Source organism: Cavia porcellus, unplaced genomic scaffold (genome assembly GCF_034190915.1).
Source record: "Cavia porcellus strain 051 isolate PalLab524CR breed Dunkin Hartley unplaced genomic scaffold, mCavPor4.1 scaffold_2, whole genome shotgun sequence".
Lineage (NCBI taxonomy): Eukaryota > Metazoa > Chordata > Mammalia > Rodentia > Caviidae > Cavia > Cavia porcellus.
In genome coordinates this window covers 64093804-64113489 of record NW_026947485.1, presented here as the reverse complement: position 1 = coordinate 64113489, position 19686 = coordinate 64093804, and the positions used below count along the sequence as shown (strand labels likewise).

At 32.1% G+C, this 19686-nt stretch overlaps 1 protein-coding gene across 5 annotated transcripts in view; it reads left to right on the top strand.

Moving 5' to 3' along the window:
- Nucleotides 1–19686, top strand: part of Vps50 (VPS50 subunit of EARP/GARPII complex) — a 106465-nt gene that overhangs the window by 44817 nt on the left and 41962 nt on the right. For 3 of the 5 annotated variants that reach the window (XR_010045361.1, XM_063242696.1, XM_063242691.1), the window contains exons 13-18: nucleotides 2417–2549; nucleotides 5758–5849; nucleotides 9755–9849; nucleotides 10174–10272; nucleotides 15976–16066; nucleotides 18127–18318. Coding sequence is in view for 4 of the 5 variants with exons in the window: in XM_063242696.1 (XP_063098766.1) it covers nucleotides 2417–2549; nucleotides 5758–5849; nucleotides 9755–9849; nucleotides 10174–10272; nucleotides 15976–16066; nucleotides 18127–18318 (702 nt within the window). In the remaining variant the exon portion in view is untranslated. The remainder of the gene's footprint in view (nucleotides 1–2416; nucleotides 2550–5757; nucleotides 5850–9754; nucleotides 9850–10173; nucleotides 10273–15975; nucleotides 16067–18126; nucleotides 18319–19686) is intronic. The other 2 variants (XM_063242698.1, XM_063242697.1) reach the window with 1 other exon arrangement.

Below are 19686 nucleotides of genomic sequence, written 5' to 3'. Positions count from 1 at the left end.
ACTGCTTTCTTCTTATCTACCAGAAACGATGTTGTGATATGCATAGATTAAGTATAATGTCATCATATAAATGTATGCAAAGTTGAGTTTATGAAAATTAGAAAAGATGACTTGCAGAGAAGTACTTTTATTTGAGACAGTGACTGTTGAGTTGCAGTTTTTGCTATGTGTTTTGCTTTCTTTGCTGTCTGCTTTTAGCCTTATCGTGATGTGTCGGTGTTGGTTAGGAGCATGTGTGGGTAGTGGTAAGAAATGGCTCAAGTGTAATGATATACTGAAGTAAACTGAGGAAAATGAAGTGAGACTGGTTCTTTGTAAAAGTAGCAGTTACAAAATTAAGCATGACAACTTAGCACAAATTACTTTTCACAATTGTGTAGTACTTTTCTGGATATATGAGTGACAGTTTTTTCTACCAGTCTTCTGTGATTTTAACATTTTATAATTATAAACAATATTTTTGATACCAGGAATTGAACTGATGTCTTTTAATGTATACCCTTGTTTCTTTGTATTTCACATTTTTGAGGTATGTCTTCAGGAAATATTTCTAGAAGTGAGATTGCTAGGTTAAAGTGAAAATATAATACATTATCAAAAAATACAGTGAATATTTAAATTTTAAAAATTGTTACAATAAAAAAAAACACATTGTCATTAGTTCTCCTCAAAATACTCCCTCTAGCTTCTGGAAGTCCTGTTTTGCGTTTTTAGTTGTGCAGTTGCTGCCTCAATTCACCTTTCATGGCTATTTTGACTTTGGACAAGAGCCAGAAGTCTCAGTAACACAAATGAGGGTACACTACAATGTTTTTATCACCTGCCTTTCTTTTGGATGGCATTCAGCAGCAGCAGTGACTTTACTTTTCCTAACATTTTTTGAAGAGAAACTCATGAAAGAGGACTTCCAGAGCTGCTTCACGAAGTATAAAGAATGATGGGATAAGTGTATTCCAAGCAAGGGGATGGGAAGCATTTTGAATATTTTTTCAAGTGTGTCACTTGCCTGTTGACTTCAATTTCACTTATTGTTTGAATTAGTTTTATCACTGATTCTGTGGGAACATCCAGGTTTTGTTGTGTCATTAGCACAGATAGTTTTCTTTTCCCATCTTTTGCCTCTGATGTTTCCTCTTGTCTAATTGCATAGGCTGGAATCTCCAGAACTTTGTTAAATAGTGGAGAAGATGATGAGCTTCCTTTGTTCCTGACCATAGTGGTTTATGGCTTAGAATTTTCTCATTTTAAGGAAATAGGCAAGGATTCTCATTTTTGTGTTAGTTTTAGTGAGGAACAGATATTAAATGTTATCAAACGTTCTTCAGCATCTCTTTTGATAATCATTCCTTTTTTCCCGGACCTTATTAGCAGGGCAGATAATAGTGAGTGACTTGGAAGATTAGGTCATTGTAGCATTTTTACCATAAAGCCTCTTGGACAGTCAAAATCCAGATTGTAACTCTTATATTGCTACTTCAGTTTCAAAGATGAGACATGTGTATATACAAAGTGTACATACAAATAGTATGGAGTCATACACTTTAGTGTTGTTAATAGCTACATGAATGCTTGATAGGTGAAGAAGGGTAGAGATTATCATGGGAAGAAAAAACTTTGAGAGAGAAGACTACTACCAACTGAATCACCTTGAGCATCAGCTACACAGCTGTAGCTCTTTTATACTAGTTGTGTAAGTTGGAGGCCAACTTACACCATAGTGTTAACCTTTCAGTGTATTAGCAACATGATCAGTTGTGGCTAGTAGATCACAAACTAAAGGAATCATAGAAAATTTCAAATGATGGAGCACATACTGCAGTGTGACAAATGGGAAGCCTGCAAAATAGAAATTAGGCAGAATTACATTTTACAAAAGATAGGAAAAAATAGTCATGCCTTCTCATTAGAGAAAAGATTTGTGATCACTATTTCAAAACTATATATATGTATATATATTATACATAGAGCTTTATAATTTTACTGTCTGTTGTGAAATATCTGTATCCATTTGATTTAATGAATTTGGAGATGCTCAAAGCTATTTACTTAAATTTACACAAATGAAATGAGTAAATTGTAAATCTGCCCTCCATTTTTCTAGTTGTGACTTGGATACAAGGATAAATAATAAAAAGCTAGGTTTGCGTGTTTAGGAGTGTGTCTTTGAAAAAAACATTTGAGAGAATTCATACTGTATGTGAGAACACCTGCTAATTCAGTAGTAGTTTGTAGACTCAAAGTGTCATGTTGAAACGAGAATTCAAAAAATTTTGTCATTGAATTTTCTCTTATGTTAGTAGAAAAAGTTTTCTTTAATTTTTAAAATAATTTGATTAGTTATATAGCATTTTATTTTGATAAGCTGTATATTTAAGTAAACAATAATTTACAAATTGGCTTTTCTTGTTTTCTTTAGCATGTTACACCAGATAGCTATATTCCTTGCCTTGCGGATCTGTGCAAAGCGCTGTGGGAAGTTATGCTCAGCTATTACAGGACTATGGAATGGCATGAAAAATATGACAATGAGGATGATTCTTCAGCTTCTGGTAGGAATTTATTCAGATTTTACTTTAAAAATTGAACTATATAAAATGTATCACATTTCTGAAGAAGAAAGAAAAGGAACAGGATACTTGTAGGAATGCAGATATTATAGTGACAATAGATGTTGCTATAATAATGTTATTATAGATGTTGCTATAATAATATAGTTAAGTGTTTATCAAAGAAAGTTATTCAGCTCCTATAAAAGCTCTGTAACCTTTGGAGATTAACTAGGCCAAAGTATTTTTTAAGAAGCCAGTAGTACCAGAATCCAGGAGTATGCAATAATGACCTTAAGACTGAGTTGCAGGGAAAAGTTTTTTAAAAAATGATTTATTTAGTTGGCATGGTGGCACATACCTGTAATCCCAGAACTAGGGAGGCTGAGGCAGGATTGCTGTAAGCTCAAGGCCAGCCTACACTATAAAGTGAGACCCTATTTAAAAAAAAAAAAAAAAAAGATTTACTTAATATTATTAGTTGCAAATTAAACAAGACATTGGTCTATTCGAATGTACTATGGAGTTATTGCTAAATATTCAATATTAACCTGTTTTGCTAATCTTTACATTGTACTAATAATGCTACATTCTAAGAATTAATAATTATATTGATACTTTACTTCCAGAACATATGTGAAGACCTTTAACTTTTTTTAAAAAATTAAAATACTGTTTTATGAATGGGAAGTGCAACTTTAAGTGACTATGATTTGGACAACTAAGTAATAAACAACAAGTCTGACAAATTATTATATTATTAGATATTCTATTAAAATTACTGTTTATATAGTTGTGTGTGCTAAGTATCTTTGAACAATAGTTGATTAGCTATTGAAAATGATTTTAAAAGCAATAAATTATTTTGTCAGCATTTTGTTTGATAGGTGTAAAATAAATTACACTGTACCAGTGTTTTTTTTTTTTTTTTTTTTATCTCATGCAACTTTATGTAGCTAATCAGATCAAGTTAGTTTATAAACTGCCAGCTTCTAAGGGTGCTTGGTTTCTCTTGTTGGGTGGTATACTAAACATAAGATTTTGATAAGGTTAAAGTTTACTTTTTCATTTGAATCATAAGAAGCTTATTAATGCAGAAAGCAAATAATAAGAGGAAAAAAAATCTATGGATGAGTTTCATCCATCTAGAAATACTGTTGGGGAAGACAATGGAAGGAAAAGGCAGGAAAAAGTAGGAAAGGTGGGTGCCTAGTCTTCTAGGTGTTGAGTTGAAATGTAAAGTACCTTTGGTGAAGTACCAAGATTTAAAAAAACAAAGCAAGACCATACAATTCTCAATGGATTGTAGGCCAGACTGTTTTTACCCACCATTGACCCTCATGCTACCTCTGAAAACATGCACTGAGCCATGGGCAGCTTTTACTTCTTACAGCCACTTACCAATATGAAAACGTAAAGAAATTTTCTTCTCTATCTAGTCTTTAGTTTGTTCCTTAAAAATACTTCTTAAAAGTTTAAACAGAATATAATGTAGTTGTTAATATCATGAAAGGATTAATATAAGATAGCCATACGTTTTTTTGTTTTGTTGCTTTTGTAATTTCTGGGCTTACTGGGATTCCACTGTTAACAAAGATTATTCTGTTTTGGCAACTTTTATTTTTTTTCTTTTGTACTGGGATTCAAACTTATGACCTCACGATTGCTGCACTGGCACTGTGCTGCTGAGCTTTATCTCCAGCTTTTATATTTTTCTAGATAATGGACACTATTCAGATATTTCAGCAACTCTTTTTCTTCTTCTAGTTCAATATTTGAGAAATTGTAGGAAAAATTTGCAACAGAATTAACACATATGCTAGGTCTGAGAATTTATAAATATATGCAATTACTATGAGTCAGTAAAAAATTAAAAATTGATAGAATGTAGAGGACTGTATATATTCATTGTAATAAAGCCAGCTTTTTGCAGTACTTTACATTTATTGGAATACTGAGTCAAGCTCAAAAGTATTTCCAAAAGCCTCGTATACTCAGTTCTTGTTGCCAAATATCCTTTGACCTCAATCTTGTTTATTGCTTTTTGGTTTTTTAAATTAAACTCAGAGTGCAGTTTGTGTATTCTAGCCCCAGACTAATATTCAAGTACTCTGATTATCACTGTAGCAGTTTCATGATAATATCTGTGACTCCGAAAGTTACTTGTTCAGGTTAAATTAATTCTTTCATATTCGCATTCAGTAATAAAATTGTAGGAATCAGTAATTTGAAAATTATTCTTAACAGAACTTCATAAAGCTGAAGAACACTCTAGAATTCATCTATCTGTAGTGATGTGATTTGATATGCCTAAGACCTTAAAATTCTACATAAAACTCTGAACCTATTGTTTACGTTTGCTACCCATAGTTACTGAGTCTCCTGTAGTCTGAGTGTACATTTAACAAAGCTCTTGCATTACTTAAAGGTAAACTAGGTTTGTAGTGTGTAGGTAAACCTGGCCAGGCTATGCAAGGACTGAGTCCTGATTACCAGTTTACACCTTGCTTACCTGATACATGGTAATATACTCATTAATTTTCACCTTCTTCACACAAAAATGTGCTCTTTAATTTAAATTATGTGTGTTAAATTTAATTTAAATTATAATGGTAATATTATACTCATTTATTTTTCAATTTATTCACACAAAGATGTGCTCTTTAATTTAAATTTAATTTAAATATTCAGTTGATTGTAGAGGTAAATATATTTTGAACAGATTATTGATTTTACTTATTGAACTGAACATTACAATTATTTATCTAGAATGAAACGTACTTTTATATTTATTTCACTGCATGAGTACTTCTATAGTCTGTATTCTTGTTGGCATCATGTTAATTGGTAATTAGGTTCACTGGTTCTGTATTTTCTGGGTGTCTGTCTGTCAAATGGTCTTAGAGTAGGCATCATGTGTTGATCTGAAACCCGCTTGTGGGACCACACTGCTTGAGTTGAAATGCCTGCTCTAGCACATATGCACTGAGCGGTTTTAGGTGTGTGCAGTGATTCACTCTCAAAGATTGCTTCTCTCATCAAATGACTTTAATTCTAGTACCTATTTTTTTTTACATTGGTTTGAGCATATGAGAATTGGACATACAGTATTTTCTATCTCTTACGTTGGCACAAACATAAGAAACCAAGTGGAAATTATTTGGAAGAAAGTTGAATTAAGTCTAAAACATTTGTCTTCTTTTATTTTCAGAAGGGAATAACATGGTGGATACTGAAGAAACTAATTTCCATCGTGGATATGTGAAAAAGAAATTAGAACATGGACTTACGCGAATATGGCAGGTTTGGTTTTTTAAATTTTTTCACAAAAGCAATGGAAACTTTCATATTGAAGATATTTTAGAAATCTAATTTTTAAATTTTCTACATTCATTTTTTTGCTGATTCAATCCAATGATAGTTTCTCTTGAAACTAGGCTATTACTTAGTTTCTATAATTTATCTCTCAATTGTGTTAGTCTACAGTTAAAAAGTCTTTTAGTTTAAAAATCTCCATTGGAATCCTTCATAAATTCTTTATTAAGTTTTTGCTTTTATAGTCTTAGTAAATGTATACTTTTCTAAAGCAAATTTTACTTTCTTGAGATGTTCTTTTATTGATAGTTCCTTAATTTTCTCTAAATGATAGGAAGGGGAAAATTAAGCAGGTTAAATGTTGGTGAGGCTCTAGTATTTTTTCTCAGTGAGCAATGTGAGGGTAGGAGATTTAGGTCCTGGCATAAGCGCCTGCCTAGCAAGTGCAAGGCTGTGAGTTCAATCATCCATATCAAAAAATAAAAAAATAAAAAAAAAATACTGAGTCTTCTAGCTGAGCGTGGTGGCATATATCTATAATCTCAGCACTCTGGAGGCTGAGGCAGGAGGATTACAGTGAGTTTGAGGCCAGCTTGAGCTACAGAGATATCCTATCTAAAATATAAGTAAAAACAAAACAAAAAAATTGAGTCTTCAATGAGCATTGTGTCTTTGGGGGAATCTTATGTGGTTATTGATTGCTGGAGGCTGAGAAGTTTTAAAATCAAGGCACTGACAGGTTTGGTGTCTGGCGAGGTCCTGTTTCCTGGTTTGTAGGTGGTGCTTTTTTCCTGTGTCCTCACATGTTAAAACAGGAGGAGGTGCCCATGGGCTTCTTCTAGGAAGGCATAGCCCTCTTTTGAGAACTCTGCCTTTCTGACCCCCGCCCACAAATGCCCCACTTCATAAGACCATGGTGGGTAGGGTTTCAGCATATGAATTTTGGGTGGACTCTAACATTCAGACCATGGCAATATCTTTTCAAACTTTTCTTTCAGTTTAGAGGCTTAATAGTTGTAATCAGATAAATTTTAAATTTATTAAAATTTGATATTTTCTAGGTCAAAGTGTAATTTCTTTGAGGGTAGCTTCGTTTTGTACTCAAATCTGGGAAAACTGTAGACCCTTTGCCCATGATATGATCTTTTAGAATGTATTTTTGTTTTTCCTAATGAGGCTGATTTTTAATTTGGAAGAAAGTTGTTCAGGAAAATAAATACTGAAAATACATTTCCTTAAGAATCAGATAACACAATCTAGTGCTAGTCTGTTTTTTGCCAACTTTATTTTAGATATGCTTTTTAAATTTATACTTCTGCATTTAAAAATATTTGTATGATAATTGTAATAATTTCAGTTTCTGAATTTTCTTACATATCATATTAAACCAATTTTTAAATGACCATTAATCATGAGTTTTGGCTGCCTTTTTTCTGAGTATTATGTTTAAAGGAAAAGAAAATCTCATACTCATTAAACATACATACAAGTCAGATATGAGTCATTGCTGGTTTAGTCACCTAATAGACCCTAATTGTGCATAGTGGAAATTATAGCATCCTGGTAAAAATTCTGGTACTGCAGTATACTCTGAAATACCTGGCTAGTTTCCATTCAGTCTGGCAGCCTGAGGGCATTCCTAATAGAAGACTCTGGTAAAGTTTAGTAAACTGCTGTCACTTAAGCAGTAGACTAGTTCCTAGATATCATCACGCTTTGAGTATAAATTACTGTGTTCTGGGTTTCAAGCCTGCACATCTTTGTCCCTACCACTCAGTCCCTCAGCATCTCTGACCTAGTCTTAACCTATGCTAGAACGTGACTTTACATGTTTTAGCGACTCATTGAATGTTTTTAAAATTGAAATGAAAAAAAGATGGGTACAATTGAAAAAGCAAATGCTGTTAAAAACTTTTTAAAAAAATTTGGTAACACAGTAGGCAGAATCCTGCATTGAAGTCATGTAGCAGCAGAACTTGGCCAGTATTATCTTTTGGCCACAGCTACTATTTATTATCCATTAAATTAGACATTGATATATTCCAGGAATATGAATATATTTGATTTAGGGTTGTTGCCAGTCCCTAAGGTAGGGATGTTATACAAAGTATATGCTTATATGTACCTTATTTCCTAACATCTGGAATTCTGAATTCCAAAGTGCCTTGGGCTAAGGATGTATTCAGATTAAGCAGTGAACAAAGTGAGAAGATGGAATAAAGTGAGAAAATTTACCTGTAATTCAAGAGAATGCATCCCGGCAGTACAGAGGAGTCAGTTCTTATATGCAAACTAATTTTAAGTCCTGGTAGCAGACTGTGTGCCAGCCAATAACCTATAATACTATTCTGCTGTTTCTTGTAATATAAATTGACTTAAAATTTCTGCATCTGGCTAGGATGCAGAGAGGTATAAAAGACCTCTCTTCTTTAACCTGAGAAATAATTAAGGTACACTACATAATGACTTCATTATATAACATACATATTTTATATAATATACATACATTGACTTGAGTGAAAAGGTAAAGAAACCTAAATGAACAAAATTAAGGTCTCGCTTTTAAAATTCTTCCTGAAACATTTGGAAATCAGTTATGTAGTTCCTTTGAGTTAGTAATTAGATTCTCTATATTTTAAATTAAACTTGTTAATTGTATTATTCTGCTCTATATCTTATTTGTTGTCATTTTCTTAATCTGAAGTTCTGAAAGAGTTTTATCCTTCCAGAATGTTTACACTTTTGTCAAGCTTTCCTTTTATTTCTAACAACTTTTGCTTTATGTTAGGAAGCCATATTGATGCTGAAATGCCAACAACCCTTTTACTTTCCATAAACATAATTCTCTACATTGATTAAGATAGTAGTTTTGTTTTTGTGTTTTTGTTCTAAGGCATTTTGCTATACATTCTAGTTGGCTTGATGATTTTGCTACCACTTATACCTTTATTTTGCTTATATCTGCCTGGTGAATGTTTGACCATCTGTTTTTTTAAGTTGTTTTTGGACTGTGTTAGTTGTGTCCCATATAATGTAAAAAAATTACTTACCTATTTTAAAATTATGTAGCTAATTAACATTACATAACCTATTTGTCTTTAACCTAGTTGTCTTTGTTGATTTCTCTGTTTATTGCTAATACTTTTTAAAGTAGTTTTAATACATTTAATATAAGTAGCACAGGTCTCTAACATTACTTGTAACTTTTAACCTTTACAAAGCTTTATTTTTTAAAAAAGCAATTATGGCTTTTTCTTCTAGGTGAATTTTAAAATAAAAGTTTTTGTTGTCTTTTTGTTAACATTTCATTGAATATAATATTAATTTGAAAATTTTCCATTGTTGTACTATATTTAGTGACCCATGTACTTCTAGTGGATTGCAATTTCTTTCCAGATTTCTTTTAGTATCACATTAGAGTTGTTAGTGTCTTCTTACATGTTGGAAATTTCTTAAGATTATTCCTACTATGCTTGATTGTTTTAGTGAAATACCTTCATTTTAAGTACTTGGCAGTTACATGAAAGTTGTCAGTTTTTATACACTGGCTTGTTCTTCAGTCACTTCACATAGTTACTCAGTTTTTAATTATTTTGGGGTATCTGACCAAAGTTGCATAAAGATGCATGCAGCCCAATTGTTTTTTGTCCTCTTATCTGTTATGAGGATATAATTCTTTGTATGTGTATGTGTATCTTTTTAGAACTTAATGGATGGTCTCTATTATTATTTTGCCAAAGGATGCTGGCTGTTGGCCAAAATACATATTGTTCATCATGTTAAACATGTATTCCTGTATCATTTTGTTCCGTAACTTAGAATAAATGGTGCTGCGAACTGTCTTCTATGTTTTGAATATTTGAAATCTTTTTTTTTTTTTTTTTGTCTCATAGGATGTTCAGCTAAAAGTAAAAACCTACTTGCTTGGAACTGATTTGTCTATATTCAAATATGATGATTTCATCTTTGTTTTGGATATAATCAGCAGGTAGTGTTTGAATCTTGTCTTATTCTTTAGTTTGAATCATTCAACCACAATAATCAAAGAAATCACGAATTAATGAGTTATGTAGAATTTCTTCATGGAAATGAAGATAATTATACTTTCATAACTAATTGCTGCTGGGTTTGTATGTGCATGTGTTTAAATATTTCTACCCTTTGGATGTTTATAAAACATTGTGAATTTTTGAACTTTAGAACTTTTTCAAATATCTAAATTTTTATGTTTTGTTGTCTTTGAAGGAGAGCCTGGGCTTTTTTTCACTGTAAGATATTGCTGAAATTTACATAAATTTTTCTGTCCAACTAGGTTAATGCAAGTTGGAGAAGAATTTTGTGGTAGTAAGTCTGAAGTTTTACAAGAATCTATTAGAAAACAAAGTGTCAATTATTTCAAGAACTACCATAGGTGAGAACTATGATACAGTGTGAATAGTCACTGAGAATATTTTTGTCTAATCTTTACTCTAATAACATTGATTCAAAACAATTACTTTTGAATGATTGTACTCCTGTAGTTCTTTTTAGTATAGTAAGTGTTATTTTACCAAAAATAAAATAAAATAGCCTCATTAATTATTAATTTTCAATCAGTATATTCTTTCTTGAGGGGGTCAAAAATACTGAACTAAATATTGAACTGATTTCTTTAGGAGTAAAAGAAGGCTCACTGAGAGAATTAGGCTTCTGTCTCATACACCTTGTATATGGTTTGAGAAGTAAGAAAGAAGAAAGTCAGTAGAGGCAGTACTCTGTGACAGTGTCTGCTTTTTAGGAGGAAGAAGGCTTTAGCAGAGAGGATGTGATACTCAGAATGCAGCTACACAGCCAAGACTGTGTCGTGCATTGCTTTGGGTAATTAGGAATGGTTTTGGTGATGGACACAGATGGGGAAGAATGTTCATATAGCAATGCATTGTAAGCTTAAAACAGCATTGAAAGAAAAAGAGAATATTTATTAGACTTCACTTGATGTAAACTAGACCTTGACTTGTTTCCTTTATATGCATTTTGTTATTTGAATTGTTTTATCTTTCTTTCTAATTAGAACTTTCATCATTTGATTATTTTGTTACTTGGTGCCAGAAAGTATTTTGAAACTCTGTTTTCTGTTTTTGTGCATACTGATTACATTTACTGTGGGGATGTGTACCTGGCATATCTTAATTCTTTTTATGTTCCCTTAGGTACAGCTTCTCTATGTTGATTGTAAACTGTTAAGTAAATCATTTAAAACCATATATAACTTGAATCCTTTTTGTTTAATAATTGAATTAAGATAATTTTTAAAATAATTTTAGATGTAGTTGAATAAACCTTGGGGAAACGATGGTAAGGAAACAACTTGAGACCCTATCATTTATTACTTTCTTTTCTGCTATAACAGAAAGTTGACCTATAATATTACAGTACATAAGGGATGAGTTGGGGGGCTATTAATCACAGATTGAAAAAAAAGAAACCACCAGGAGCCATGAGCCCCAGTTCCTGTGCCATTACGAAGGCAACCAGCTACCTGTTTCCCTAAATACTGCATTGTACTCAGCAAGCCAACTGGGAGACATTTTGTTGTTTCTATGTATGGGAGGGAGGGGCAAGGTACAGATAGTGATTCCTGGAGTGGCCTCATTGTCAAAAACTGTCTTTTGTGGCAGTGGTCATTTTGTTTTAAATGCTGACCACAGTGGATATCTTTCAGGAGTTTATCTTGGTAAGATAGATCAATGAATTATTTAATATTTATAAGGCATTCAAGATTTTAAAGGACTTCTCTTAGAATATTTATGAAACTTGTTTCTCATTGACAAGGTTGTAGTGTATTGATAGAAGCTAGGCTGAGAGATAATAGACAGAGATTCTTGTCCCTCTTTTTTGCTGCTTCCCATCTCATTGATACTGGGCAAATTACTGAACCTCTCTGGACTTTGGTTCTACTTATTGTAAGGTAATTGAACTGAAAAACTCTCTCTAAGGTTTGCCTGTATTCTTACCTTTATTCTACATTGTGTATTATAAAGAATAGAGTAAGATGAAAAGCAGAGTTAATTATTTGTTAGATTCTCTTCCCCCAGTATTTAGGCAGATGGTATTTCATCCTTTTTACATTTTTTTTTTTATCAGTACCGGGGATCGAGCTCAGGACTGCGCACTTGCAAGGCAGGCACTTATGCCGCTGAGCTAAATCCCCAGCCCCCATCCCTTTTAATCTCATGACAGGATTTGAAAAGTATTGGCAGTAGATCTTTTCTGAAGTTCTGGTAAAGTTCAGCAGTAAATCTATTGATTCCTGGATTTTCTTAGTTGGTAGAATTTTTATTACTGCCTCAGTTTCTGCATTTTATTGTTCTATTCAAGGTTTTAAAGTTTTCTTAGGTCAATTTTGATAAGTCATGCGTTTAGGAATTTATACATTTCTTCTAATTCTCCAATTTATTTGAATTTAAGTTTTCAAAATAATTTCTTGCAATTCTGTGGATCTTAACACTGTTGTGATTTTGCCTTTTTCATATCTAATTGAATTGATAGGGATCTTTTTCTTTTGTTAAATTTGACTAAGGGTTTTTGAACTCATTCTTTCAAAAAAAACAGTGCTTTGATTCATTGATATTTTACATTTGTCTTTAGTCTTGATTTCATTGATTCCTGCTCCAATCTTTATAGTTTTTTTTGCTTCTACAAATTTTGGGTTTGGATTATTTTTGCATTTTTAGGACCTTGAGTTGCATTTTTAGAACCTTGACTTGCATAATTATTTATTTTGTAATGCTCTATTTTCCTAACATACACCTATAAATTTGTTTATTAGACAGTGTTTTCATTGTGTCCCACAAGGTTTTTGGTATGTTGTACTGCCATTGTCATTTGATTTTAGGAACTTTTTATTCGTGGTTTCGTCTGTGATTCATTGATTTTTCAAGAAAATATTATTTAATCTTAATGTGTTTGTACAGTTTCTGTGGTTTCTTTTGCTGTTGGTTTCTAGTTTTATTCCATTGTGAACTGAACGGATTTAGGAGATTGAATTCTTTTGTATTTATTGAGCTATGTTTTATGGCCCTGGAGAGGGTCTATTTTGGAGATTCTGTGTGTGACCAACAAGAATGTGTATTCTGCTTGTGTTGCTTGAAATACTCTATAGATATCTGTTTGGTTCATTTATTTACTGGTATGGTTCAACTGTGGTATTTTTTTTTGTTGTTGTTGTTGAAATTTGGTCTGATTGACCTATTTGTGAGAATGGGGTATTACAGTCCCTACTCTGATTGTATTTGTGTCTGTCTTTTTATGTATAAAAGCCTTTGTATTATGAAGTTGGGCACACCAACATTCAATGCTTCTATATTTACAAGTAAATTTCTTTTGAATTGTTTGCGTTAGCATGATCTTTGATCCTTCTGATCAGATTTTGCCTGACTTCTAGCACTGCTATTTGCTTTTGGCCTCCAGTTTCATGAGGTGTCATTTTTCATTCTTGCACTTTCAGGATGTGTGTTTCTCTGTGGAGGAGCTATGTCTCTTACAAGGAACATATAGTTAGGTTTTTTTCTTTTATCTAATCAGCCACTCTGTGTCTTGAGGCGTTAAGCTCATTTACATTGAGCATTATTATTGAAAGATATTTATTGATTTCTGTGTTCGTATTATTTTTTCAGTACTAATTTCTTTCTTTTTTTTTTTTTTTTTTTTTACTGCTCCTCCAGTTAGATATATTCTTTCTTTTGGGTTCTTTGATGGTACTGTCCTTGGCAGTCTCTGATCATGTCCATTGGCATGATTTTTAATTGTGTTTTTCATCTCTGCTTGACTCTTTTTTATAACTTTTAATCCTTTACTAAAGTGGTCATTTAAATCCTGCATTGTCCTCTTTAATTTAATCAGCTTCTTGTGTCTTTTTTAAGTCATGGAACATCTTATTAAGCCCTTACTTGTTTATGTACATTCTCTTTAAATCCATTGAGTATCTTAGGCATTTGCTTGTTTCTTCTTTGATCTGTTCAAACTTTTTAACTAGTGAGGCTTTGAGATCTGTGCCTCTGAGAGTAGCTTTTGGGGAGTTATAAAGTTTTTAAAATCATTTAAAATCATTTATTGCCAAAACATTTTTATGTTGAATATTACTTGGGCTAGGAAGTCTTGCCACTATAATAGAGATCACTAATGCTGAACTGCAAAGAGAGACCAATGACTGGCAATATCAGTATCCAAAGATTCAATCATGTATTGGTATAAAATTTAGAGCTTGGATGGCAAGTTTTCTACTCCTTTTTTTTTTTTCTTCCTTTGGTGCCAGGGATCAAACTAATGACCTCACACTTGCCCAGCAGGCGCTTGTGCCACTGAGCTAAACTCCCAGCTTTCTTTCTACTCTAAATAACCTGGAACTGCAATTCGTAATGGTAGAGAAAAGGCTGGTAGATAGGAAAAGATAAAAGGAAAAAGGATTTTTAAAAAGTAAATGAAATAAAAATTGAGGAAAAATGAAAGGAGACCTAAATAAATAAATAAATAAATGCAAACAAAGAGAAGTTGTAAACTGCATGTACTGCAAACATGTACTACTGAAAAATTTAAAAATACACAGTAATTTAAAAAAGAGAGACATTAGTTTTTGAGGATATTTTATTTATACCAGTGAAGAATGGAGGACAAAAAGGAGGTCTTGAGAGGACATGTGTGAGAGCTGAGGGAAAGGTGAGGAGGAAGGGACATACAAATAAAAAGTAGGAGATCGTATCCAGTTTATAGGGTTGCAGAAACCTTGCGTTAGAAGACATAAGCAAGCCAGCTTGGTGAGCAAAAACCTGACAAAGCAATGTAAAACACTGTTAAGACAAAACACAATGTTTAGTAATTGTTCATAGACATGTCTCCCTCACACTCTAAAATAAAATAAAAGGTAATAAATTTTTATATGCCAGAAAAGCAGAGATAATTATGAGAGTATGAGAGAGGGAATAAAAGAAGAACATAGACTGTGGTTTCTTCCAGGGGCCCTCCGAGTGCTACTGCCTGTAGCGCACACACACATATAGCTTTCCTCTTAGAATTTTTCCTGATTCTTCCTTTTTTGTTTTTTGGGTTGTGTTGCAGTTTGGACAGTTTTGGGTTGACCTGATTTTGTGTTACTGTCACTGTCTTCTGGTATCCCTAGTCTGCTGTTCACTTACCAGTCTTTAATTGGAGCTGTTGTGTTGTTCAATTCTGGAATATATATTTGATTCTTTTTTCAAATTTGTTTTATTATTGTACTTATTTGGAATTTTCCTTTCTATCCATGTATATTTACGTCTGCCTTATCTATCCTGCAATAGTTATCATAAAATACTTGCCTATTAACTTCAATATTTGGAGAAGTTCCTGCTTTTCATAAAGTCATGTATTTATTTTAGACTATGTGGATTTAAAAAAAGTCTAGATTTCATTTTAGCCTGGATTCAATAGCTTGTGTTTGTAGAGATCAGGCTCTTACCCTTTTCAACTGGAAATAGAATTTGTTTTGCTGTGACTCCCTGTGTAACACTGCAGATCACCCAGGATAGACAGAGCAAAAGCATTAGAGAGAGAAGAGATCAGTGCGACATAATGTGTTTCTTATCTGCTAGCTTAATTTGTAAATGCTGTGTGAGGATAGGTGCTGAGCTAAAGATCTTTGAAGAGAGATTATCTTGATGTTGTTGCCTTAATATAAATATGGCCATTGTCTATGATGTTTAGCATAAAGCTTGTATTATTATGTGAGGTATTATTGTGACCTCATATAATCTGTATACTATTTCTCTGTTCTGATATTGACATAAGATGAGCCAAGGAATTATAAATACCTTATTTGGTGACAGAATTTCAGCATAGTCCCTTAATCAAAATGCAATTTCCTACACATTCATTATTTTTGCAATATAAGAAGTATTTGGCAGAGTTTTTCTTTTAGAGGTGATGAAATATCAGGTAAAAGTAAACATTCATGTTTACTATATTAATCTGAGTGGGCTCTCAGAGTTGATTCCTATAATGATTATGAATATATGCCTGCAATTGTGCTGTGTTTTATTTCCTGAATTTCTATGTGCAGTGTACTTTTCCTTTTTAAGAGTGCTCATTTTTCTTTTTTAAGAACACGACTTGATGAACTGAGAATGTTCTTAGAGAATGAGACTTGGGAACTTTGTCCTGTCAAGTCAAATTTCAGTATCTTGCAACTTCATGTAAGTTTTTCTTAAGAATAAAATCTGTCTTTCAGTTATTTTTGTAACTTTTTTAAAAACAGTTAAATGAGAGCATTTATAAAATAATCAAATTAAGGAATAATTCCTTATTTTCTTTCCTTAACAGTCATTAGTAGCAAGTGCCTTTTATAAGAGTGATGTTTTATGAATATGGAAAAAATCTGTCTTTACAAAATTCAGTTTACATTCTTCAGGAAAACTTTTGCCTAAAAAGAGTTACAGTTAAATTAATATTTTTCTCTTTCTAATTCAGAAGATGGTCTACTGCTATATTTAAATTTTTTAGAACACTAATGGTATATTTTGGTACTGTTTGATAAAAAAATATTTATAATACTTAGATATGCAAACTGTCATTTCTTGAAGGGACTAATAGGTCCTTGAATTATATTACAATTCATTAATTTGTCTGTATTGAGAAAATGTCTCAGAAATGAACAAGACGCTAAGAATTTTCTTTTTCTTTAAATTCTCATGGAATAAACCATCTGTGAAAAGGTCTTTAGTTGGCTTGATTTTTTTTTTTACCTTTATTAAAACACATTATATGGATAAGCATTCTTGTGTTGTGCAAATACCAAGGGTCCAAATGTAATGCATATACTTAGATCCATGTTTCAATAATGCAATGTGTTTATCTTTTGCCTTTGGCTTTCTAGAAGCCATTTTCTTAATTTTGATAAAAGTAAAGAATACATGACTAGAACCAAGTGTGGGAGCACATCCCCATAATCCCAGCTCTCAGGAGACTGAGGCAGGAGATTGCTACAACTTCGAGGCCAGTGTGGACTACATAGTGAGTTCAAGACCATCCTGAATTACAGTGAGACTCTGTTTCAAAACAACAACAACAACAAAGAATATATAATTAGAACATGTTTTTTGAACTGGTGGTCTTTATATTCATATTGTATAAAAACTTCTTATTTTTATGCCTTCCTAATATAGAAGTATTAAGAACCCTGAAATATGCCTCATAAATACTTCAAGCACAACAAAATTAACACCGATTCTAGTTAGTAACAAAATAACAACATTAACAGAATCTATAAATTCTGATATAAAATATTTCCTTAACATTATTATGAATTGTAAATTTAACATTAATTTTAGAATGTTTATTTAAATTGTTATATAATCACCCAGTTGTGCATGTTTGCATGCATACTTGGTATAATTATAAGAAAACTTTTCAAAAGAGGCATGTTGAAATAGTACCATCAAGATGAGCATTATTTCTTTCAAGGTAGTCGGTTATCTTGAAAACTGTTCATAACTTGTTGTTCATTTGACACATATATTCTTGTAGATTTTTTAAAAAAATTGTCTCAATTTATATTGGGCCCTTTTTTAGAATTATAAAAATGAGGGCATAATTCTTAGGCATTATGATCTGATCTATTGTGTAGTTGAAATTTAAAAAGAAAATGAACACATATATCACTTAAAACTTTAATCAACCAATGTACTTTTTAGGAATTTAAGAATACCTTTTAATAATATCATTGAATATGAAAAATTTTTTAATTTATGATTAATGTCCTTAGAAGAAAGCTTTATGAAATTTTGATAAACTAACAAATCAGTAGTTTTGCAATTCAGAGGAACTTTTGAGGTTATCTCATCTTTTTCTCTAATTAGCCATTTAATCGAATTAGCTTTCTCTAATTAGCTTTATACAGATTATACTTATTTACATGATCTCATTGACTGAGTTGTCTTTAGAAAAACTTTTGGATGTGTATTTCCAGGATTGTAATTTTAAAAAACTTGGAAGATTTAAAAGTGGATAGATCGTAAATGTTTTTTTTGACTAACTCTTCTTTACATTAATAGAATATATTTATGTACTTGATTTTTATTACTGCTTTTAAAAGGTGTCTGTTTTCCTTTTTTTAATTAATTAAGTTTATTAGTATATTTTAGATACACACATTCATTATAGTGAATTTGTATTATATATGATTTGACTTTATTTTGTTTTTCTCCCATTTCCCTACCCGCCTTTCAACCTCTCTGGTTTCCTTTTAAATGTTTAGGAATTTAAATTCATGGAACAGTCTCGTTCCCCATCAGTTTCCCCTAGTAAGCAACCTGTTACAACTTCGTCCAAGACAGTGACTTTATTTGAACAATACTGTAGTGGTGGAAATCCATTTGAAATTCCAGCCAACCACAAAGATGAAGAAACAGAAGATGTCTTGGCTTCTAATGGGGTATGTGAAATGCAAGTAAGATTTTTTTCTTTTTTTTTTTGTCTTTTTCCTTTTTATCGGTACCTGGGATCAAACTCATGACTGCCTGCTTGCAAGGCAGGCACTTATGCCGCTGAGCTAAATCCCCAGCCCCTACAAGTAAGATTTTTAATTTGAAAATATCTACCTAATGAGCAAGCTAATATGTTAGATTTATTTATTCACCTATTCCCCACCTTCCTATCTACATGCTTATGTGCCTACAATATTACTACTTATAGTGACTTTACAGTATGCCTTGATGATATTACCCTCCTGAACAATGAATTTTGCCTTATTTATGCTTTCTGTTCTTGCCATGTTACTAATATTTTGCCAGTATAGATTTTTTACTGAGTATTTATATAATTTACTCTGCAGAGAGATGAGTAAGAAAATAGATCATCTGCATTTTCTTTTTCTACTCCATTCCTGGGTAACTAAGTAAGTTATTTTGTTCCATTTTCCTTTATCTGAGAGAATAATGTTTTCCTTAGTTGCCTGACAGGAATGTTTATAGGATTGGAAGTAATGTTCTGTCAAAAACAATATTAACGTTAGTTAGTAGAAAAAACTTGAAGGCAGGTAATGAGTATAACCTTTGTTACTAACTAGCTGTGTGGCCCTTGGCAAATTATTTTGTGACTCAGTTTCCCCATGTTTGCAGTGAGGATGATGCTTGCCTCTCAGTTCTCACAATGTGTTTTCAGAATACTTCATTTGGCCCAGGTTGTTTGCTGACTCTTTCTGACCTTCAAATTTCCAGAGAAAGCCACTGTGATTTTTATTTTAGATTTGATAAAGGCACAGTGAAAACTGTGAAGATCCAAGAAAAATCTTCAATTTGTCTTCATATTTTACTTTTGGAATTTCTTTTTATTAATAAAGACATTTTTCAAAAATACTACCAGGAAAATATGCTGTTAACTTGCTTTATCATGGACTTATTATTTCATATGAAACTGTTTAAAATTATAGTTCAGGGAGTTTTTCTGACATTTTTCCTCTATGAAGTATAGACTAAATTGAGAACTAAAAGTCATTCCAGGAAAACATATCTTCCTATAATAGTGATACATTAATTAAAACTCACATAGCATTTGTTTCTCATTATTTGTACAGTTGTAGTCTACAGAATTGTTGTGAACTTTGAGGTAGCAAATGCAGAATCATTGCTCCCAGGTTCCCCATAAACCACAGGTCACAATATATTCCCTAACATGTTAGTATATAACCCTGTTTTATATATGCTTCTGATAAAGGCATTATTTAAAATAGACTGTTGAATCAACACAGTGAACTCATAGTTGTACCATTATTCATGCCTAAGTAGAGTTGATCTAACACAGGCATTTTCTCTGCAAG